The 25,218-nt window shown below is 31.2% G+C and overlaps 1 protein-coding gene across 22 annotated transcripts in view; it reads left to right on the top strand.

The window, feature by feature from the left end:
• Nucleotides 1-24,620, top strand: part of LOC127698380 (tubulin polyglutamylase TTLL5-like) — a 66,168-nt gene extending 41,548 nt beyond the window's left edge. For 17 of the 22 annotated variants that reach the window (XM_052201813.1, XM_052201810.1, XM_052201803.1 and 14 more), the window contains 9 exons: nucleotides 2,970-3,116; nucleotides 4,389-4,409; nucleotides 5,915-6,039; nucleotides 6,409-6,617; nucleotides 8,192-8,398; nucleotides 10,905-10,997; nucleotides 11,985-12,744; nucleotides 14,856-14,950; nucleotides 22,784-24,620. In XM_052201813.1, the coding sequence (XP_052057773.1) occupies nucleotides 2,970-3,116; nucleotides 4,389-4,409; nucleotides 5,915-6,039; nucleotides 6,409-6,617; nucleotides 8,192-8,398; nucleotides 10,905-10,997; nucleotides 11,985-12,744; nucleotides 14,856-14,950; nucleotides 22,784-22,791 (1,665 nt within the window). In that variant the 3' untranslated portion in view covers nucleotides 22,792-24,620. The remainder of the gene's footprint in view (nucleotides 1-2,969; nucleotides 3,117-4,388; nucleotides 4,410-5,914; nucleotides 6,040-6,408; nucleotides 6,618-8,191; nucleotides 8,399-10,904; nucleotides 10,998-11,984; nucleotides 12,745-14,855; nucleotides 14,951-22,783) is intronic. The other 5 variants (XM_052201800.1, XM_052201796.1, XM_052201806.1 and 2 more) reach the window with 4 other exon arrangements.
• The last annotated feature ends 598 nt before the right edge of the window (nucleotides 24,621-25,218 follow it).

Below are 25,218 nucleotides of genomic sequence, written 5' to 3'. Positions count from 1 at the left end.
TGTTTTCTCAGAAAAAAAAAAAATCTATTTTATGATTAACTTCATTGATTCATATTTAGATTTCTTTAAGATATCAATTCTCGGAAAGTAAATGCTCAACAATCATATAACTTTGAGTAATGGATGCATTTAATGGAGTAGAACTGCCTTTCATAAAAAGTAAATCGCTATAATGGCTGTTGAAAACTGCATAAGTTTATGTCAAGTTATACATCCATTCTAATATTATTAAGTGACCCACAATTAATAGGAGAGGTTAACAGACATTTCAAGAAAGGCTACTGTGACTTGCATTTTATGCCCCTTCAACTTGAAAAAGTGTTATATGTGAATTAACCTCTCCGATACTTAGTATCCTACAATTTAAAATTTTTGTATTAGGTTGTATCTAGATGATCAAGATAGCCTTCTATCAAAAGTAGGACTGACATAGTCTTACTTTATATCATTTTCACGGAGACAGATAAAAATTTATGTCTGATTTCACTTCTAGGAAGACCAAAAGTTTATAATTCTGACCTACATTGCTTGCTAAACTGCATTTGAATAGTTTTTATATGACCGCAAAAAAATTAGGGGCCAAAAAGGGCATTTTTGTAACTTCCAGACATAACTTGTGTGTTAGTGTATGGATCTCTCTGACATTGTACCACAAGGTTCCATATCACAAAAGGAATGCTGGGATTGATTTTGGGGGTAATTGCCTCAAAATATTAGGAATTAGGGGCCCAAAAAGGGGCAAAAAAAACAAGCATTTTTCTAGTTTCATGACAATAACTTGTGTGTAAGTGCATGGATCTTTCTGAAATTGTACTACAAGGTTCCATATCACAAAGGAAAAGCTGGAATTGAGTTTGGGGGTAATGGCTGAAACGTTTAGGAATTGGGGGCCAAAAAGGGGCCAAAAATAAGCATTTTTCTAGTTTCCAGACAATAACTTGTGTTCAAGTGTATGGATCTCATTGAAATTGTACTGCAAGATACCATACCACAAAGGGAAGGCTGGGATTGATGATGGGGGTAATTGCCTCAATATTTTAGGAATTAGGGGCCAAAAAGAGGCAAAAAACAAGCATTTTTCTAGTTTCAGACAATAACTTGTGTGTAAGTGTATGGATCTTTCTGATATTGTACTACATGGTTCCATATCACAAAGCGAAAGCTGGGTTTGAGTTTGGGGGTAATTGCCCTAATTGTTTAGGAATTTGGGGCCAAAAAGGGGCAAAAAAACACATTTTTCTAGTTTCCAGACAATAACTTGTGTTCAAGTGTATGGATCTCTCTGAAATTGTACTGCAAGATACCATACCACAAAGGGAAGGCTGGGATTGAGTTTGGGGGTGATGAATCATAAGGGGGTTCAAAAAATTTGTGAGGGGGATTTTTTTTTTTTTTCCTTTTTTTTCTTTTTTTCCTTTTTTTTTTCTTTTAAAATTTTCCATTTTAAGTTGGTTATTTCTGATTTATATTTAAAAGCAAATAATAATGATATGGTAGGAGATACACACCAAACAGGATGTGTAAATTATTATATAATAAGTATTGTGCAATAGCAAGAAATTTTCAATTGCACAGTATTGCACAATAGCAAGAAATCTTCAATTGCACAGTATTGCGCAATAGCAAGAAATCTTCAATTGCACAGTATTGCGCAATAGCAAGAAATATCCAATAGCACAATATTGCGCAATAGCAAGAAATTGTCAATTGTACAGTATTGCGCAATAGCAAGAAATATTTAATTGCACAGTATTGTGCAAAAGAAGATACTTCGTATAAATTGCTTATTTCTTGACCAATTTCAATGGGGTTTTATTCTTGAATTCTTGGGGTTCTTTAATATGCTGAATCTAACCATGTATTTAGTTTTTGGATTTTGGGCCCCGTTTTTAAATTGGTCCACATTGAGGTCCAAAGGGTCCAAAATTAAACTTTGTTTGATTTCATCAAAAATTGAATTATTGGGGTTCTTTGATATGCCGAATCTAACCGTGTATTTAGATTCTTAATTTTTGGTTCCGTTTTCAAATTGCTCTACATTAAGGTCCAAAGGGTCCAAAATTAAACTTAGTTTGATTTTAACAGAAATTGAATTCTTAGGGTTCTTTGATATGCTGAATCTAAACATGTATTTAGATTTTTGATTATGGGCCCAGTTTTCAAGTTGGTCTAAATCGGGGTCCAAAATTTAACTTTGTTTGATTTCAACAAAAATTGAATATATGGGGTTCTTTGATATGCTGAATCTAACCATGTATTTAGATTTTTTATTTTTGGGCCCCGTTATCAACTTTGTCCACATTGAGGTCAAAAGGGTCCAAAATTAAACTTTGTTTGATTTCATCAAAAATTGAATTCTTGGGGTTCTTTGATATGCTGAATCTAACCATGTATTTAGATTTTGGATATTGGACCATAATAGGTGAATGTCCAATTTAAAATTTTTAAGTTCTTAGACCACATTCATTCTGTGTCAGAAACCTATGCTGTGTCAAATATTTAATCACAATCCAAATGCAAATCTGTATCAAGCTTGAATGTTGTGTCCATACTTGCCCCAACTGTTCAGGGTTCGACCTCTGCGGTCGTATCAAGATGCGCCCTGCGGAGCATTTTATTACATCTTAGCTTATTTCCCTGTTACTCTTAGACCTACGTTTCAGTCCTCTCACATTAAAGTTTACTCTGTCATCAATGAATAGATATGTTTGCTATGTTGGATTAGATTTGTTTGATAATTTCACTTAACTCTTATCATTGGTACTTTCTTTGTTCCGTTATACAATATAATTGTGAAATATAATTATATATTCATATTTGAAATTTGTTATAAGAACATGATGAAAATTTGTTTATTTTTCATTTAATGTCTTTTTTTATTAAATTGACAATAGGGATTAAAAAATTGACTGTATAATGAGGTGTCAAAGATTTCAGACATTGTTTGTTAACTTTATATTCATTTACAGGACCTTGTCTTAAGATTTTTAAAGAGGGCAGCAGTAAATTTGCAGCAGCCATTCAAAGTTGTTGTTCCAAGTAGAAAACTTCCACTGAATGACAGACGACGAATTCTAGCAAAACAGTTGGGAGATTTTGTTTACATTTATAACAAGGTTTGTTTACTCGACATAACATTCTTTTACTCATGTACTAAACTTGTACACAAACATATATCTATATTCAAGAAACACAATTAAAACTCTAATGTTAAGTTTTTGTTCTGGTTGTGATAAATTTCTATGATGAGACCTTCATGTTTTTCTCTGTGTAAACAGTAGTCTATGGAAAATGTTCTTAAAAAGATAGTATATAGTGTGGATTCATTGTTATTTGTGAGTAACACTTTTTCATGTATTTCGTGGGAATAAATCAACATCAAATTTCATGTAGTGTTGTATGCAGACTTTGTCAAAAACAGGAAACCAAGTAATCCACAAAAATAGATGAAACCACAGTAGAATAATTAGAAGTAGCATTATCTTGAAAATTTAACAACCTTTGACAGATAAATGTTTGAATGTCTCTAATTAGTGTTTCCTCATTACTGACACTATAAGTGTTCTTGCATGCTGAAGATATTAAGAACTAACATTCTGAACTTTCTAACAAAAGCTTGCCTAAATCATTTGCATGCATTAGGACTTTCTTGCATGATTTGTTTTTTATGAATAATTCCAAATATGCTCTGTTGCTTTGTTGTATAGTTAAAATTTTCATACTTCTAGTAATTAATTCAAACAAAAAGAATTTCTAATAGAATTTGGTTTTATTTGTAGTTTCATTTTTAAAGTATGTTATTAAGAAAGTGTTTTTTGATATCATTTGTACATGTAAACAAACCTATTAATGTCTTTACTAATAAAGGGCACGGTGATTCTTATGAACTTTACAGATTTTTAGTTCAAACATTTATTAATGACAATTATACACAGAAAATTATTTTTTTTAGTTTTAATCTGTAATAGAAAGTAAGTTTGAGTTGGGGTTATTTAATCAACAGATAACATTTTAATTAGATACTGCATTTCATATTTCTATTAATTCTATATCCTATTTGCCTCCATTTGTAGGACAAAGTAATTTCCACTTAGTAGTAAAAGTAAAAGATTTGAAAAAAGAAGTATGCTTGTTTTTTTTGTTGTTCTGTTTTAGTAGAATTTATCGGGTCAACTAAATAATACCCGTTATAAAATTATCACCAGTGAACTAAAAATTAGTTTACTTCAGAGTATTGAAAGAAATGATAAGCATGACCAAGTTTTTTTATTCAATATGAGTGGAAATTCTTTGTAAATATGTCTTCAAAGGACTCATCTGTCTATTTTCTCTGTAGAAGTAGAGGCTTATAGCTTTGTACTATGCACACAACTTTTCATATATTTCAGCTGGTCAGACAAGCTCATCAGGTATGACATGGGTTATGGTTCTTGAACATATAACTGCTACTTCATAATGAGTGTACCCAATTTGTCTGTTTTAAAAATATTTGCATGTTTGTAGTTTATCTAAAAAATATTACTATAAAATTATTTTCTTTTGCTGGAGGGATAGAAAGGAAGACTAAAAGTATGTTCAGATTAAATTGAACTTTGAAATAGTTTTTAATAAGTTGGCACTGATAGATGTATAGCTTTTACTTATTGATATAACATTTAAATAGTCTGATAATTTAACATGCCAAATGTTTTTCTGTAACCTTGAACATATCATTTGCTGGCTATTAGTTTCTGCTTGATTATAATGTTACATATAGTTAGTATAAACTTGTTTGTAGCACTGTTGTAACATTTTGTAAATGTGTCTTCCTAAATTATTATTCTTTTAATATCTTATTTTATATAAGTAACAAATGTATTATGATTTAAGAAATTCAATTACAGGTTTTTTGTGTTGTGCTGTATGCCTGCATGTGAAATATTTCTTGTTTTTAACTTAATGGTCAAAGGCCATGTGAGTTATACCCCTCACTTGGCATCAATCACCCATGTTTGTTTTTTTATTAGAAATTTCAATAGGGAAAATCTATACAAAGCCTTTCAAATGTTGATTTTTTTTTTACCTTTTCCTTAACCAGTTTCTGCCTGCCTCCAGTTTACCTTCTTCACAATAGCCATTGAATTGATACCAAACTTTTTTCCTTTTCCTTATCCAGTTCATATGTTGTGCTGTTACACCACTGTCCCAGGTTAGAGGGAGGGATGGGTGCCCGCAAACATGCTTAACCCCGCCACATTCTGTAAGTGCTTGTCTGAAGTCTGGAGCCTGTAATTCAGTGGTTGCCGTTTGTTGCTGTATATCATATTTGTGTGTGGGTTTTAGTTCATTGTTTTGTACATAAATCAGGCAGTTAGTTTTCTCGTTTGCATTGTATTATGTAGATGCCAGTTAACATGGATTGGTAGAAATAAGGTACACAATAATGTTTGCTACTGTATAACAACACATGGTTATAGTTTGTCCATTTATCAACATAAATGTTTAAATCCATACCTTTGTTTTATTTTATATGTATATTTTTGTCTAGTTTATACTAAGTAAGGTTGTCTTAGAGATTTTATTTTCTATAGCAGATTTTGTTCAACTATTTGTTTTATTCAAAGTATTTATTTACTCCGTTGGAACTGATCTAACAATGCTTCTTATATTGAAATTACAACCATTTGAACCAAAAAAGGGGAAAAAGTAACTGGTTGTCGGTAGAAAAGAATAGAATTTTTTTTTTTTTTTAAAGTATAGATAGTATTGAGTTAAACAGTATTAAATAAGGCAAGTGACTGAGTCTTATAGCTATGTTATAAAAAAAAATTTGTTCAATAATGTTTGTAGTATGGAAAAAAAATATGGTGGTACATGTCATACATATAATTATAGTTCTTTTCATGTAACTGTACACATATTTTTTTATTTTCAGGAGACAGAACAATTGAAGGTAAAAAGGTTGCAAGACAAGAAAGCAGGAAAAATAGCAGAAGCCTTTCCTAACCAGAAGGAAGTTCTTTGTGAGAAGAAATTTGAAGAGTTTGTCAACACAGCTAGGTACAATTTCATTTATCCCATTACTTTTATGACTTTGATATATTACAATATATAATGGTGGGTAAACATTCATGTAAATTTCACACTGCAATTTCATGAACAGTGTTGAAAGACAGGATTTTTTGCAATGTCCAAAGTAGATCCAATAAAAGAATCCTTTAAGTGTTACTTAAAACTGAAAATGACCAATTTTATATTTTTCTTAAACTCATGCATTTTATTTTTAATTTTTAAGGAATTTACACAGATACGTAAACCCAAAAATATTTCTTTTCTTTTTCTTTATTTGATCACAAAACGACAATATTTAGGCTTTTATGCTTAAATCATAAGAAGTAAAATAAAAGATAAGAATAATTGTTTTTGCAGTGAAAGTGAATTAGAGGATGTTCTTACTACGTATACAAAGATAAACAAATCAGCCAGTATTTTCTTAGGAGGCAATCCTAAACATAGCAGTAGTGATACATCCAACCACTCAAAAGGAACATCTGGATCCTCTACAACTGTAGCAGCTAGAAATCCTCAGAATGAAGGATCTAGACAGGTCTTATCAGGATGGGATGACATTCCTAAAGGTTTGTAATAGGAACTAGTGTTAGGTTAGGTAAAAAAATCAGATGAGTCAATTGTATGATCTAAAGTATAGATTTGTAATCTGCTTTTAGTCTAGGTCATTAAGGATATATTATTTTGCTCCTAGGTAATGTGTTCATGTTAACAAAAGAAGCTGGTCTAAAATAAATTTTCGAAAATATACTGCTTGTCATTGGAAAATATTTTGATTGAGTGATGTAATTCAAAGACATTATATGTTAAATTGTATCTTTCATAGGTTGTTCCAAAAGGCTGTAATTTTTATTCAAATGGAAAATGCTACTAGAAAGTCTAATGTGTGTTGTTTTATTCTCAATATATGACAAATTATGTTCTGAAATACCTATAATATGATAAAAAAGTATTGAAAGATCTTTGTAAGATTGTGTCTGTAATGTTGTGAATAGCAGTGGTTATCAGTACAGCCTATGAATTATGTATTTGAATACCTTTAAACATTGATTAAATATCATGCTCAAACTCATTGAAAATGACTATTATTTACTCTAAGCATATTGATATTATAAGCTTTGTCCTGTAAGTTTTGGATCAGCCTTTGTATATACCTTGATATAGATAGTACAAATGTCACTTGTCACCCAAACAATTATTGCTTGTATAGGACAATAGTAGAGAATGTGTATATATTTATTAATATTCACAGTTATGTACCAGTTAAAGCACATATAGATTTAAAAGAATATGTTTTGGAACTTAATATTTAAAAAAAAATATATGGTATCATATATCAGCTTTCAGTTTTATAGCTCCTGTTCAAATAACAGTCAAATGAAATATATCATCTTCAGTAACAAGAAGTACAAAAATGAATATTGTGTACTCAAAATGATTGCTCTTTAAATATCTGTTAACAGACATTTCATAGTACACTGTTGAACATCTATCAACTTTCTTTTACATTTTAAATGATAATTCACCTTGATTACAGAGCAAATTGGACATTTGTTCCTCAAGAAATCAACTATGTTTTCACCCATTCATTTTGAATATTTGTTTCATGTTAGAAATTGCAAAATTAAAAATCCTTTTTAGACGAAGGTTCAATTTACAAATGATGGTGGACAGGGATTTTTTGACACAGCTGAGTCTTAGCTAATTTTTTGAGAGAGAAAATGTCGGAATAACTGTGAAAACTAAAATTAATTTTTTTTAGAGCTAAAATCTGTAAAATTATTTATATTGCTTAAATACTGTAAAATCTCTTTTATACACAAATTTGTCAAGTTACTTTGTTTGCCAGGTTTTCTAGGTTATTTGAGCTTTGGCATTACTGGTAAAATTAATTAGAAACCTTCCAGCAAATTTAACCTATTTTGAAAATATCCGAAGCAAATTTTGGATTTACATTACTTGTCAAGCATTCTTCTGAAAAATACACAGTCTCTTTAATTAAATAGTACACTACTGTTTGACCAGATATTAGTAGTGCTTTATCATTTTCAAAGTTAAATATAAACTGCAAAGCTGGATCAGCCCAAAGGCATACTAACAGTATTGTATCAACTACTAAACATGTTCATTTCTGTACCTGTAGTTAGTGGCACAGTGGCTTCCACATCCACCAGCGGCACAGCACCTACAACCAGTGAATCAAAATATGGTTCATCATCGTCTTTGGCATCAGAACCGCTTCGGTATCAAACGCCCTCACAATCTTCCTTTGCTAATGCTGTACATTGTTATACTCAGAAACTGACTACAAATAGACCTAGATCAGCTTCTACTAGTAGCCAAAGACCAGGTACATTGAAGATTGTTACATTAGAGAGCCATACTATAAGTAGATATAGATATCTGCTATTTTATTGGCAGATTATCCAAAGTTTAGAATAGAACATTAAGAAATATGTTTGTTGTAGCATCATTATATTGCTGTTTATTTTCTCTTGATAGATCTGTCCTTATATATTACAAGAATTATAAATAGAACTACTGTTCTGTACTTGTCATCTGTTTGCCATTTTATTTTAGATTCTGAATTTTGAGCAGTCTAGAAGTTAGTTTATTATATATCTTTATAAAGTTATAGATTGCTTTAATGATTTTTGTCGATCCTACGACTTTTGTCGCAAAAGTGAGACATAGCGATCCTACATAGCGTCATCGTCGGCGGCGGCGTCCACAAATATTCACTCTGTGGTTAAAGTTTTTGAAATTTTAATAACTTTCTTAAACTATCCTGGATTTCTACCAAACTTGGACAGAAGCTTGTTTATGATCATAAGATAGTATCCAGAAGTAAATTTTGTAAAAAAAAAAAATCCTGTTTATCCGTATTTTACTTATAAATGGACTTAGTTTTTCTGCCAGTTAACATTACATTCACTCTGTGGTTACAGTCTGCAGTCAAAGTTTTTAAAACATTTATTAGATTCATAAACCATCCTGGATTTTTGTCGAGCCTTCGACTTTTGTCGAAAAAGCGAGACATAGCGATCCTACATTCCGTCGGCGTCGTCGTCGGCGCCGTCCACAAATATTCACTCTGTGGTTAAAGTTTTTGAAATTTTAATAACTTTCTTAAACTATCCTGGATTTCTATCAAACTTGGACAGAAGCTTGTTTATGATCATAAGATAATATTCAAAAGTAAATTTTGTAAAAAAAAAATTCAATTTTTTCCGTATTTTACTTATAAATGGACTTAGTTTTTCTGCCAAGAAACATTACATTCACTCTATGGTTAAAGTTTTTGAAATTTTAAGAACTTTCTTAAACTATCCTGGATTTCTACCAAACTTGGAAAGAAGCTTGTTTATGATCATAAGATAGTATCCAGAAGTAAATTTTGTAAAAAAAAAAATCTATTTTTTCCGTATTTTACTTATAAATGGACTTAGTTTTTCTACCAAGAAACTTTACATTCACTCTGTGGTTAAAGTTTTTGAAATTTTAATAACTTTCTTAAACTATCCTGGATTTCTACCAAACTTGGAAAGAAGATTGTTTATGATCATAAGATAGTATCCAGAAGTAAATTTTGTAAAAAAAATTATCCATTTTTTCCGTTTTTTACTTATAAATGGACTTAGTTTTTCTGCCAGTTAACATTACATACACTCAGTGGTTACAGTTTTTAAAATTTTAACAACTTTCTTAAACTATCCTGGATTTGTACCAAACTTGGACAGAAGCTTGTTTATGATTAAAAGCTAGTATCTAGAAGGAAATTTTGTTAAAATTTTGTTTGATTTTTTCCGTATTTTACTTATAAATGGACTTTGTTTTTCTTCCAGTTAACATTACATACAGTCTGCAGTTTAAGTTTTTAAAACATTTATTAGATTCATAAACTATCCTGGATTTTTACCAAACTTGAACAGAAGCTACTTACAATCAAAAGATAGTATAGAGAGGAATATTTTTATTTATTTTTTTCCTCATTTTTGTTGAGCCTGCGATTAACAGCAATAGTAGGCGGGACACTGGGTTCCGCGGAACCCTTACGAATTTTTACCAAACTTGGACAGAGGCTTCTTACAATCAAAAGATAGTATCTAGAGGAAAATTTTTAATAATTTTTTCCCCATTTTTGTTGAGCCAACGAATTTTATAATTGCATCTTCTATTTACATGCATTTTTATTGATGAATTAAGGGATTAATCATCAAGCAATGTAAAAATTATCTTCTTTATCATTTGTTCATTCAATAAATTTATGTTTAAACTCTTTTATAAATCTATAGATTTGATTGCATACTGTATTCATTTTTTACAAGCATAACTTTTTTCATACATTTCAAACGTTTTATTTCATTAACTGTAAATCTATTATATGCATGCCCCTATCACACTGAAAACATAGACAACAGCAAAAGTAGGCGAGACACTGGGTTCCGTGGAACCCTTACGAATTTTTACTTTTAAAGTATCACTCAAGTTTGTCAAACAGTAAGAGCAAGATATTATTATATGCTAAATAGTCGTGTTTAAATATTGAAATTACTTTTCATTCATATCTTCCTTTGGCATCTGATCACAAAGCAATGATAACATGATATAGATGTATAAAATATTGAATATATCTTAATTTTGATCAAGATTTGAGTCCAATAGTCAATATATGCAAGCCATTATCCAAACTTTCCTTTAATTCACTGCTACCTTCACAATCATTTGGATAAAGATGCATTACTGATTGGGTTATGGATTATATTTCTATCATCTGTAACATGAATACTCTCCACAACTGAAAATTTTTTTTTTGACATATATAATTGAAATATTGATTTACTGGTAATTTGTAGGATCTGGGGTCACAACTAGACCCCACATGAGACCCATGTCAGCTGCTCATGCTAGACCAGTTTCTGCTTATGCCACAACAGATCCAACTGTAGGTAAGTCATCACACCTCTAATGTAAGCTGTTGACTTCATATCACCTGTTACTTCCTACTATCACATGTCAGCTTTTTTTATTTTTACACTGACAGCAGCAGTCGCTGGCGAGACACAAGGATCTGTGGAAGCCTTTACATTTTTTTTAGGAGTCAGTCTGGAGTGGGACTTGTAAAAACAACATAGGATACAGTTTTCATTCAATTAGAATTAGTTTAAAATTTAAATGAAGGTTTCCACTTTTCAACACCTTTGATGTGTTCAACAACAACAAAATCTGAAATGGGGGACCATTTTTGGAGGGAGACTTTATATAAATAACACATAGCTGAGAGGGTGATAGAGCAGATTGTTACCCCGAGAAAACATTGTCAACTGAGGCGAAGCCAAGGTTGACAATGTCTTTTCGAGGGGTAACAATCTGCTCTATCACCCTCTCAGATATGTGTTATTTAATTTATTATACTGAATGTTCTGTTATTACTGTCGATTAAATTTCAAATTCAAAGTAATAAACTATGACGTCTTGTACATAACAACCATCCATATTTAATAAAGCGCACACTTGATCAAGCGTCTCCTTCAAGGGTAATAGAGTAGTTGCCATAGGATAGAGTCGTATTTAATAAAGCGCACACTTGATCAAGCATCTCCATGAAGGGTAATAGAGTAAATTAACACCCTCGTATTAGCCAATCAAAATATGACATTTTAACGTGAAGTATAATAAGTAAATATATCCCATATGAAATATGTCAGGACTAGGTGTATGTCAGCTTGCTCACTAATGTTTCATTTATGAAAAATTTATCAATAAGTGAACTTTGTGCACAAATTCCTTAAGAAATTAGATATGCAGAAATTTATAATATTCCTTATAAAACAATTTTTACATATAAGTAGTTTACCTATCATGAAGGAAAAGCCATTTTAAATATGTTGCTTATACTATTCCTAAATAAAGTATAATTTTTTCCATTTATACAGATTCTTACAATGACGAAGCAATACAGAATGCATTACAAAGATTAGCTATACGACAACAGGCACGTCAATATTCACCATATAACAGCACTACAATTATTCCACAAGATGTGGAAGCTAAGTCTCGTATTGGTACAGCAAAGGGCCAGAGGCCATCTGACATGCTTCAGTACAGAAGTAACTCTGTAGAAGACAATTCATATGTTCAGACAAATGTAAACACATACATGCCTGCTGGTAGGACAGTTGATAGTGCCCAACGAGCCTTTGTATCAGCTGAAGAAATGGGAATTAAGTCTCGTCCTTCTTCAGCTTCATATCACAGACAGACAGGTGATCACGCAGGAAATAGTCAGACGGTTCAGTCTAATGTCAATTTACAGAGTGCTAATGCAACTTTTAATAATTTTATAGATACTAATAGTGGCCATAACTTACACAGTGACTTAGCCATGGCTTATAGTCAAGTAACAGGTGTAGCACCACAGAATTATCACACTGCCTCACAAACAAGTAAACAATTTCAACTGTTACAGCAGCAACAGGCACTTAAACAACAGAGCAGGGTTCTGTTAGAACAGAGTAAAGCTAAACACCAGGCAATGATAGCCCAGGCTGTTCAGAAAACTAATCCTCCAAGACCAACCATGAGAAATATAAATGGAGAAATACATATTGAAAGTGCTATACAAAAGTATGCTCCAAAACCACCAATACAACCCTCCCATCACAGGAAACCAACAGGGCAGCACAGAGCTCAAAGGTAAGTCTTTGAATAATGTAGATATGTATACTTGGATATTGTCTTCATTCCAATTCCCAGAATGCACTTTTAATATGCTTTTGGTATTATAAAAGGTATAAACAGATGTGGTGTTGTTCTCAAGCCCTTCACTGCACTTAATGATAACTATTGTAAATGAAAAGACATTGTTAATGTAAAGACAAATTCCTACATGTTTTTTTTTTTATTTAAATGAATTATGTGCAATCAGTTCTTTTCTTTATATTGGAATCAAATTTTATATGTATTTTACTTGTGTGGATGATTTAAAAAATAAATGAAATTGAAATTATTATTGTTCATATTTAAGTTGCATGATTTCATACTTGGATTATACACAGTTTACTTCAAACCTAATCTTATATAGTCAGGGATGATCAAATAATAAGTGCATGATATACCAATATGCTTGTCATTAAAGTAAATGCATTCTTAATCCTTAATTTCTTAATAACAATATTTTTGGGGGTGAGAGTACTGAAGTAACCAATACATGGTTTGTTTGGTATAAACTCTTCAATTTGTTTAAATTTAGTGTCTGTATAATAAATATGAATCTGTGACAACTGTCAAAAATGTGAGAATGATTAATCAAATTCCTGTACTTTATGTAGTAGAATATTACATGCTAGAATATTACTTGCAAGCATGAGTTTTAGTTCTTCAGATGTTTTAATTGCCAGAGACGAATTTAGGGGAGTGGGCAGGGAGTCCGGCCCCCTTATGGAGCTACATTTATAGTTAATGCAGACTTTTTACCCGTACCACTCCAAACGTCCCCCCCCCCTCTTTCTAAATCCTGGATCCACATCTGATTGCATTTATTTCTGATTTGACAATAAGACATCAAATTTCCTGTCTCTTCTCAGATTTAGCCATTGTGATGACATAGAAACAGATGACCTGATTATTTGCACAGAAAAATCAAATCTTTTATTTTTTTTTTAAGGGGGGGGGGGGGGGGGGGAGGTATTTGTCAGAACACTAGAATAGAATGTAAAAGTTTGCAGGCATCTCTCTAAAAATTATAAGAAAAACAGATCCTAACCCAAGTGTAACAAGAAAAGCTTCTCATTTTAAATTGTCCAGTGTTTAAGGAAAATATCGTTTTTAACAGAATGCTTTGGTAATTGCATCAATGCTGTAATTTATAACTAAAAACAATACCTGACTATATAATATAACACTACATGTATATACAAGAAATGCAATGACTTGTACTATTTTTCCTGCAATGCCAAACTTGCAGATATCTGCCAAAAAAGTTCATTCTTGGTACAAACTTTAACATTTTTCATTTGCGTCAAACGTTAAGACTGTCTACGGGAAAGTTGAACTAATTGCTAATGCAAAGAAAGAAATTCTTATAATACAAAAGATTAAGATTGGACTCTTCAAATATTTTACATCAAGTTTTTGGCATTGCAGGAAAATTTGCATACAGACTATTTTGTTTGCATGTTGGCATCACTTAGAAAATATTGGAGCTTTATGGTGCTTATTTATTGATCATAGATTAGTGCTTAGTAGTTTTCTATATTCCAAATATATTCAGTAAATTATATTAACTGCTCAACTGTAAAAGCAGTATGTTAAGATGAAAAAATCAGCCACATTTTGATAACAATTCAATAAGATTAAAAATGTTATAACTTGACCAATTAAAATCAAAATAATTTGTTCATGTCATTCTCTATGCTCTATTTAACATGGGTAGGCATTATATTTGTCAATATTTTACACATTGCTAACGCCAAGTGTAAAGATATTTACAAATATAATGCCTACCCATGTTAAAATGAGTATAGCCAGGACATGAAAGAATTATTTGCAGTTTGCATCATTTCTGAAATGAGGTTGGTTTATTTTCTCTTATGTTGAGGTAATGATTAAAGCTGATTTTGATGTCAAAACTGTACAAATGGTAGATTCACAAAAAAGCTGATAACAGTGGTCAATGTGTTTTTGTTGACAGCTCAAAAACTGCTTGTTCTTTAGTATTGCTATAACCATAAAGCTCTGATATATGTGTGTTGTTTGTGTTGTGGCTTGACACCGCATCATGGTGTGCTTCATATATTTTGTGCTAGGCAACCATTGACAGAGGAATCATTGACTTTTAATTTCTACAACAGCCTCAAGCACAACCCAAATGTTGGATCATCACGACCATCTTCAGCGTCAGGTATTCATGGTGTTTTGTATTATTAGTTACTGTAAATTCAGAAATTATTGCGTGCATTTATTATTGCGATTTTGTCATTTTAGACTAAAATGCGATTTTAATTTTTGCGATATTGAGAAAAATCCTGTTTAATTCATATAAAAAATTTCAAAATGCGAGTTTAAATTATTGCGATTATAACCCTGTCGCATTTTTCGCAATAATAAAAACATCGCAATAATTTCTGAATTTACAGTATTAATATTTGCATTGCCTTATCAAGGTTTCTCAATTTGTTTAAAACTCAACAAAAGTTTAAACCAAATTTTTTGATTCTGATAAAAGTAGTATTTTTGTTCACTGTTATATGTTGCAGACTGACATAAATGTTTATTTTTGCTATTTTGTAAAAGAAAAAGATGACAGGCAATTACAGTAAAAACAAACAATAATGAGAAGCCTTGGAATGTGGCTAGATAATTTCTTATCCTATCCTTTATTGAAAGTTTCTTATGAAGATTCCTTCAGTTACAATATATACATGTACTTTCAATAGCTTTGATAATTTTAACAAAATTAATAAATTAATGTCAGATGATAGGAAAAGTACAATGTGTTACAATTGCTTTAAATTAAAGAAAGATGATTAATCTCAATGATTTTAGAAAAAAAAACTTCAAAATGGTGGGAGATATTATAGATATGGTTAAGGTAGCTAGTACTTGTATAGTAATTAGAAAATGATAATTAAATAAAACCTGTTTAACACATTATTATTCATCCTGAAATTTAACATGTTCATGCCACAAGAATGGTAAACAGGTTTCACTCAAATTCCTCAAAGGGTTCATATTTCATTCAGTTATGATCAAAACTAAGAACAAATATTTTTACTCCATTGAAGTATGAAAGTTTTTGTCTCACTTGCTAAAAATATTCCCCCATTACCTCTATTTTACAGAGAATTGATTCTATTTAATTTGATCTGAGCAACTATGTTATTTGAGGAAAAGTATTGTGCAGTGGCCATTTCTGCTTTAAAAGAAGGTGCAAAATTTATCCACATTGACCTTCACTTTGCTTGCGAACAATTCTATTTGACTTTTCCTGTAGTTTTTGTCCTGTTGGTTCTGTATCAGAATTAAGTATATGTTTACCTTAAGGTTGTTTACCATGAATTGGTGGTCACATTAATGGGAAAGTGAGTACCGGTACACATGGTCATAAGATTGTAACCTTTTAATGCCCACACCGCACCGGAGGTTGCATTGAGTGTTACCCTTGTCCGTCTGTACGTACATCCCTACGTCCTAAAATTAGTTTCTGTAACATTCTCTTACTTTAGTTTACCTCAACCAAATGTTATGAAACTTATACACAATGCTTATTACTACAAAACACAGTTCAGTTAGGGTTATGTCCCTTTATAACGTTATATGCAAGCAAGGGCATCATCATCTGTGTCCCATGGACACATTCTCCATTTATTTTAAATATATGTGAAGTATGGGTTTTTGACCAAGTTTATGCAGTACTCTGAACTTAGATTTGTTATGGTGTGAGAGGGGCATGATGTCTTATGGACACATATGGAAAAAAATTAAACTGGAAATAAAATGTTCTTTTTTTATGAATAAAAGAATGAAAATGTCTTCATTATTCCTCCTCTAAGCAAAGAACAAGCATAAATGAATGATATTTTGTCAAAAATAAGGTCGAAGGTCCGCTGAAGTTTGATTATAAATTATATCATTGCCATGTTTCCATTTAAGTTGTCCTTAATATGCATGAAACAGTTTTCACTGTACATGTATTTGATAGGATAGCTTTTTTTAATGACGGTTTCATCTCATTAATTGTAGACATGAAATTTGTCTTATAAAGTTATTAATCCCATTATATATGCATGTTCTTTACATACATAATGATAATACATTTTTGTACTTAACTTTTTGATAGGATTATGTTTAATTTAGAATAAGAAATTAAAAATTATTGGTTTTTGTCTCGCTTGACAGAGTCAAAAAGCAAGACATAGGTATGCTGTTTCTGGCGGCGATGGTGGCTTCAACAATGCATTAGTTTGTGATTAGGTCTAGTTTGTGGTGAACCACAAGTTGTAGATCAATCATATTTGGTATACAGTTGTATTAGCATTGGCACATCTCATTACCATGGAGATTATTTGGCCCTGCCCCCTCAGTCATGGTCTATTGACTTTGAAACTTTTGCTTATTTTACATGTATTAGTTTGTGATTAGGTCAGTTTATGGGGAACCATTAGTGGTAGGTCAATGATATTTGGTATACAGTTGTATTAGCATTGGCACATCTCATTTCCATGAAGATTATTTGGCCCTGCCCCCTTAGTCATGGTCTATTGACTTTGAAACTTTTGCTTATTTTACATGTATTAGTTTGTGATAAGATCAGTTTAAGATGAACAAAATGTTAAGTCAGTGATATTTGGTATGCAAATTTATTGGCATTTGTAAATATCGTTTCCATGGAGATTTTATATAGCTCCACGCCCTCTTCATGGTTCATTGACTTCGAAACTTTTACATAGTTTACAAGTTAATGTTTGTGTTTAGGTTTGTTTAAAGGGAACAACTTATAGTAAGTCAATGATATTTGGTATGAAGTTGTATTAGCATTGGTGCATCTCATTTACATGGAGATGGTTTAGCCATGTTCCTCAGTCATGGTACATTGACTTTGAATATTAGCCTAACTTGTTAAGTATTGCCATTTTAATTTCAGCATTTGCATAATCAAAATTACAAAAAAGCGAGACATATCTCTGTGATAACAGTTTATTATATGATCTGCGTTAGAGTACCGGTAATCAGCAGACAGTTATATTAAATTTCTTCTGTTCATAAACATTGTTTGGTTGTCAGGATGATAAAGTATAAATTGATTCATTCTTTAGTCTTGTTCAGAATGTTTAAGGTTTAATGTTTAACAATTTAATTGATTGAAAAATTACAAGATTTTTTTCCACAGTGCTCTTTGGGGAAATTAAATATCTGTTAGATTTATGCATCATGTTTAATTAGATTTTATGGCGATTTGACAGTTTTTGTCTAAGAAATTCAATCAAGGCAAACGTTATATTTAGATTACTTAGCATATAAAAATTGTTGACAAGATGATCAGTGTTTTATGAAATTATATTTCATCATAAATGTGCAAAGTTATTTTATATTGATTTATTTCCAACAGAGTTTAAAATGAACAATGAATTATTGAAGAGCAGTCATAGTAAATTTTACTCAAAAGTTGTAAATATTTTATTGCTTGAAATGAAATTGCCATTTAATGTATTTTTGCTTCAGTAACATCACATAATTGTATAAAATTTTATGAAACTACCAATGATTTTGTTACAGATCTAATCAGAAAATTACAACATTTATTTATCACATGATTTATGCATTAGAACTAAATATTATCTTTTGACAGTACTTGAACTTTTACTCTAATGTATTGGTTAAAAAAAAAAAGAATTGAATATAATTTTTACTTTGAAAAAGGAGCATTTTACTTGGATATTTTTTGGACATTATGATTAATTGCTTGGATTGTAATGAAATACATTAAACCATGAATTTTCAAATAGAAAACCCTATCTAACAGATTTGTGGCAAACACAAACAAATACTAAGAAAACAATTTTCTCTTGGATTGAAAGATAAATACAAAATTTATCAAGTGTAATTTTGATTAAACAAGTTTAAAAAAAATGAGGATCTCTACACATATTATTGTGGTACATTGTACCAAAAAATAAATGTAATTGTTAAAGCGTGTGTAACTTTTCACCCAAAGTATTTAAAGTTTTAAACAATCTGAATCTAGGTGTTTTTTTCTAATTAAAGATTGTTTTTATTAGAAATGATCCCCACTGAAAAGATAAAAAATTGAAGGGTAAGAACCTCTCGATTTGTTGGTGATACTGCTTTTCTTAGAAGTTAATTTACTTGCTTAATCCAGGATAAATATAGCAATCTTTAAATGACAGGATAGAGGCTTAATGTGGTCCTCACTGTTTTAACTTTATGTAAGATGAAATAAAACAAAACTTGAATTAAATAGTTATTGTACATGTCATAATGAAAGGAGCTCTGCCATCATTGAAAAGCCAATTTTTAGGTTTTTGATAATAATACACAAATGTTGTATGTTTTTATGCCCCACCTACGATAACAGCATCGGGGCATTATGTTTTTCTGTCTGTGCGTCTGTTCGTTCGTCCATCCTTTCGTCCGTCTGTCCTGCTTCAGGTTAAAGTTTTTGGACTATTTGATGAAGTTGAAGTCCAATCAACTTGAAACTTAGTTCACATTTTCCCTATGATATAATCTTTCTAATTTTAATGCCAAATTAGAGTTTTGATCTCAATTTCACGGTCCACTGAACATAGAAAATGATGGTGCAAGTGGGGCATCCTTGTACTATGGACACATTTTTCTTTTTTTATTTTAAATATTAGTGGCAGAGTGGTCTAAGTAGTTCAACTACTGTATCACTAGCCAGTCAGTCAACACTGAGGTTGTGAGTTCGAAAACCACACATGGCAGGTGCATTCAACTCCAATCTTAATTAACTAGGACTGTCAGTTTTTCTATGGAAGGTCATGGTTCTCCCTGGGTACTCAAGCTTCCTCCTCAAAAAAAAACTGACCGCCACGAAATAGCCAATAGTGCTGAATATGGCATAAAACACCTATCAATCAATCAATCAAATATGAGAGCATAAATTATACAAAGTCCAACCAAATTATTTACCAAAGTGTTTTTCTATTTTAAACTTTCTTCAAAGTATTTTCTAGGTTCTTGCTTGCACTCCATATTTCTCACTAACAGATACCGGTGTGTGTCAAAATTACGTATTTTTAAATTGTTTTTAGAAAAATTTATTTGAAGCCATCTTTGATCCTTAAATTCTGTGTGTATTTTCATAATTAAGACCTTGCAGTTTGAACTTAACACATACCAATTAATAATATTTAGGTTAGGCCAAATAGAGCCATCAGCCAATATTCCTTTTATTTCTAACCAGTTAATTCCCATTGAATATTCACTTAAATCAATTTGTTATTCTAGCACATTTGATTTTTATCTCGCTTCTACAAAGTGAAAAAATGGAGACTTAGGCCTACTAGTTCCCAAGATGTTGGCGGCGTCATAGACAATGTATTAGTTTATGATTAGTTTAGTTGATTGGGAACCACCAATGGTAGGCAGGTGCATATCCAGGATATTGAAAAGGAGGCCCCTGGCAAGCCAACACTTGGAGTGATACATGTACTTGTAAAAAAGTCTATGCATTTATCATATATGTAGCTGCATAAGGGTCCCCCCTGAATCAGCCTCTGGTAGGTCCATGAAATTCCAGTTGTATTAGTATTGGCACATCTCATTTCTATGCAGATTGTTTGGAACCAACCCCTAAGTCATGGTCTATTAACTTTGAAACCTTTTGCTGAGTTTTCATGTACTAGATTGTGATTAAGTCAGTTTATGGGGATCCACAAGTGGTATATCAATGGTATTTGGTGTGCCGTTTTATAAGTATTGGTACATCTCATTTTCATGGAGATCATTTGGCTTCTCCCCCTTAAATATGGTCTATTGATGTTGAATATTTTGCATAGTTTACATGTTGAATTTGTGATAAGATCAGTTTAAGATAAGCAACTAATATTTAGTCAATGATAGTTGGTATGCAGTTCTATAAGCATTTGTAAGTCTCATATCCATGGAGATTGTTATGGCCCCAACCTATTTTCATGGTCCTTTGACTTCAAAACTTTTGCATATTTTACAAGTTAAAGTTTGGTTTAGGTTAGTTTAAATGGAAACATTTATGATTGATGGATTAATTGATTGGTGTTTAACGCCACATTCAGCACTATTGTGCTATTTCCTGGCAGTCAGTTTTTATTATTGGTGAAGGAAGCCAGAGTGCCTGAAAAGAACCAAGACCTTAGGTAGGAAAACCATCAATCCTAGTCAACTAAGATTGGAGTCCAGTGCACCTGCCATTTGGGGAATTTGAACTCACAACCTCAGTGATACAGTAGTTTGACTACTTAGACCACTTGGCCACAGAGGCCTGAAACACTTATGATTAATCCAGGGTATTTGGTATGCAGTTTTATAATCATTGGCATTTATCATTTCAATGGAAGTTATTTGACCCTGCAAATTCAGTCATGGTTCATTGACTTTAAAATTGAGAATGGAAATGGGGAATGTGTCAAAGAGACAACAACCCGACCACAGAACAGACAACAGCAGAAGGCCACCAACAGGTCTTCAATGCAGCGAGAAATTCCCGCACCCGGAGGCGTCCTTCAGCTGGCCCCTAAACAAATATATATACTAGTTCAGTGATAATGAACGCCATACTAAACTCCAAATTGTACACAAGAAACTAAAATTAAAAATAATACAAGACTAACAAAGGCTAGAGGCTCCTGACTTGGGACAGGCGCAAAAATGCGGCGGGGTTAAACATGTTTATGAGATCTCAACCCTCCCCCTATACCTCTAGCCAATGTAGAAAAGTAAACGCATAACAATACGCACATTAAAATTCAGTTCAAGAGAAGTCCGAGTCTGATGTCAGAAGATGTAACCAAAGAAAATAAACAAAATGACAATAATACATAAATAACAACAGACTACTAGCAGTTAACTGACATGCCAGCTCCAGACTTCAATTAAACTGATTGAAAGATTATGTCTTCATCATATGAATATCAGGCACAATCCTTCCCGTTAGGGGTTAAGTATCATACCATCATAACATATATGAGAAGAACATAACCCGTGTCATGCCAACAACTGGTTTTTAAATAAATGTGTTTAGTGCAGATGCAAAGACCCTATAAGTGAATCAATATCAACGCCAAAATATGCAATCTTTAATGACCTGACAACAGTATCGTAACTATATCCCTTCTTAATAAGTCTATTTAAAGGTTTTGTTAGTTTCAGAGGTGAATACTGACATTTTTGTGCTTTATAAAGAATATTTCCATAAAAAATTGGATGTGAAATACCTGAACGTATAAGAAGTCTGCATGTTGAGCTATATTTACGAATGATGTCCTTATACCGATGATAAAATTTAGTAAATGTTTTGACTAGTTTGTGATATCGAAAACCCTGGTGTAATAATTTTTCAGTAATACATACATTTGAATGTTTTGCATGTTTTACATGTTTAAATATTGCCATTTTACTATCAGAATTACAAAAAAGCGAGATATATCTCTATGTCAACAGTTTATTATTTTTTGGGGGATTTTGTAGTTTCTTCAAGAACATATGATTTTTGTATTTTCCAGAGCTGAGTAAAACAATTTTGGTCCAGTAATGCATTTCAAAGAAAGTATACAGACTAGTATTATTATAAAAAAAATAAATGACAACTTGCATATTTATGTCTGTACATTGTTTAGTTCAGTTTTCTAGGGATGTAAATATGTAACAAAATATCAACTTTCAGTTGAATTGCTTTATAATCTTAATTTATTTCAGTTATAGGTACTGATATGTCTTATAGGTATATTTTTCATTGAACTATTGATATACATGTAACAAATTTTTGATACAAGTAATAGCATTTAGTTAAAAGGGAAATAAAACAAAAAATTCCAAGTAAGGTCAACTAAGAGAAATGTGAGTTACATCCTTACTGAATGTACTTTTTAGATATATGGGGAAAATTTCTATAAACTAATGATGACTATGAAATATGTTGCAGTCTAATTTTAATTTTTTTTTTGGACATATTTTCAATTAAAGTTTGAATTAATTGTTTTTCCTTGTTTTTTAGGATGGTAGTACCTCACCCTTTGGAAACCATGCTTGAATATTACTAAATAAAGAAGAATTGGAAAATGCCACTGTATTCCGTCCATGTAGATGACCTTGTCCATTGAGATTTTAATGTGATATAAACAATGTTTTATTAATTTTTTGAATGACAGAAAAATTTTGTAAAAATTAAAATATTCTATTTTGATTTCATCACCACTTTTAGTTCAGATATTTATTTTTGTTTTATTAATTTTATACAATGAAAATATGTTTCAGTTTATCATGTATTTTGCTGTCAGAAAAGATGGTGTTACAATTTTCTGTATATGAATGTTTATTATACAGGGTCTGTACACATTAGAACCTTTATTGATATATTGTGTTTTATATATAATATATATATATATATATATATATATATATATATATATATGTAAAAGGAAGCAAAACACAGTATTGAAGTCTTGCTTAGTTCATTTAGCCTGTTAGGTTTTATAATCAATTGATATCAATCATCCATTAAAAGGTTCTCTAAATCCTTTCGGCCAATTCAGGAATATATTTTTTTCAGAATCACCCAAGGGTGTTTAGCTTTAATTAAAAGATACCACCGATCAGCCTGCAAGGCCATAATAAAACTATGAATACAGTATGGTATAAAATATCATTTTTGATAATTTTCACTGCAGTTATGTAGGGTATTAGAACCTAATATACATTGAAAGTGATTAGTCCTAGATTTTGGGACTCTTCATATCCTTCCATATATTTTTCAGGTAGCATGTAAGCAAATCAGGTTACATAGGGGGTCTTATTTAGGCACTCTTAGAACTATATCAGATGTAAGAAAATAGTAAATATTTATACTATAGACATTCCAAATATTTATAGGGATCTTAACTTTTTGTCAGCCCTGGGACCAACATAACATATCAAAGACTTTACATAACGGTAAAAGTATATTTTTTTTTTAATCTGACTTCTGCTATTTCATTTGTTTCTTTTCTGCTTGTGAATCTGCTGTTCAGTTTAAAGCATGACATTTTCTTTATTTTTATTTTTTTTATTTAAAAACTAATATTTTAATTGTTACTAAATAGATATCTTGATTGCAGCTCATATTTGAGTGAGGCAGGTATGAAAAAATAATGAAGACTTTTATAGTGAAAAATTTCCTTAAATTTGAATTTTAGGGAATGCTAAATTTAATTCAGTGATTGATTTTTTTTATTTTGATATGATTCAAATACACTTCAATCTCCAAAAAGTGATTTAATCCAACAATAAAAAGTTGTAACTTTAAATTTCTATTTAAATGCCAAGCATCCAATTTAAGTTATTTGGTGTATTGATTAGAGATTTAGAAACAAAGCCATTATGTTACAACTTCCTGCATCAAGTTGTGATAGCAGATAAATGTCATCAAAGAAAGATTTTAGTTTGAGCAGTAGTTACTTTTTGGTGGCCAAAATGATGTTTATTAATATATATGTTTTTATTTTAATTTTTATTGATTTCTTTTTTTTATAATTATAATTTTCAAGAACTTCATTCATTAATGTTAGTTTCATTTGCTTAAATAAGTTAGCTATGCAATTCATGGAACTCACTTTTACTTAAATTATGCATGTTACAAGCAACTGAAAAGAAATGAACTTGGGACATACTGTGAACGAAAATCTACAAGGTTTAGGTATATATTTATTGAATGTGTATATGTCATATTTTTAAATGATTTATGTTTTTACTGTTTTGACACTGTTGAACTGTGATAGTGTATAACAACATTGTAGAACTTTACAATTTTACTTATCAAATGTCCATGTTAATTTATAATAAAATATAAATATAGATTTTGAGTTCATATTTTTACAAATCTTGATATCTTAACACAAGTGGCATTGACACTTTTACTAAGTTTTGTCAATTAATTTATCATACAGTTTTCAAAATTGAGAAACAAGACTTAGTTGATACTTGATTTTCATATGATGAAGACATAATCTTTCAATCAGTTTAATTGAGGTCTGGAGCTGGCATGTCAGTAACTGCTAGTAGTCCTTTGTTAATTTATGTATCATTGTCATTTTGCTTAGTTTCTTTTGTTACCTATTCTGACATCGGACTCAGTCTTCTTTTATCGCTGTGTGTTTCTTTATTCTACATTGGCTAGAGGTATAGGGGGAGGATTGAGATCTCACAAAACATGTTTAACCCTGCCACATTTTTGCGCCTGTCCCAAGTCAGGAGCCTCTGGCCTTTGTTATTCTTGTATGTTTTTTAATTTTAGTTCATTTATATGTTTTGGAGTTTAGTATGGCGTCTATTTTCACTGAACTAGTACACATTTTTATTTAGGGGCCAGCTTAGGACCACCTCAGGGTGCAGGTTTTTCTCGCTGCGTTGAAGACCCATTCGTGGCCTTCGGCTGTTATCTGCTCTTTTGCCGGG

The sequence above is a fragment of the Mytilus californianus genome, unplaced genomic scaffold (assembly GCF_021869535.1).
Source record: "Mytilus californianus isolate M0D057914Y unplaced genomic scaffold, xbMytCali1.0.p SCAF_4, whole genome shotgun sequence".
NCBI classification, from domain to species: Eukaryota; Metazoa; Mollusca; class Bivalvia; order Mytilida; family Mytilidae; genus Mytilus; species Mytilus californianus.
This window is presented reverse-complemented; position numbering and strand designations above follow the sequence as displayed.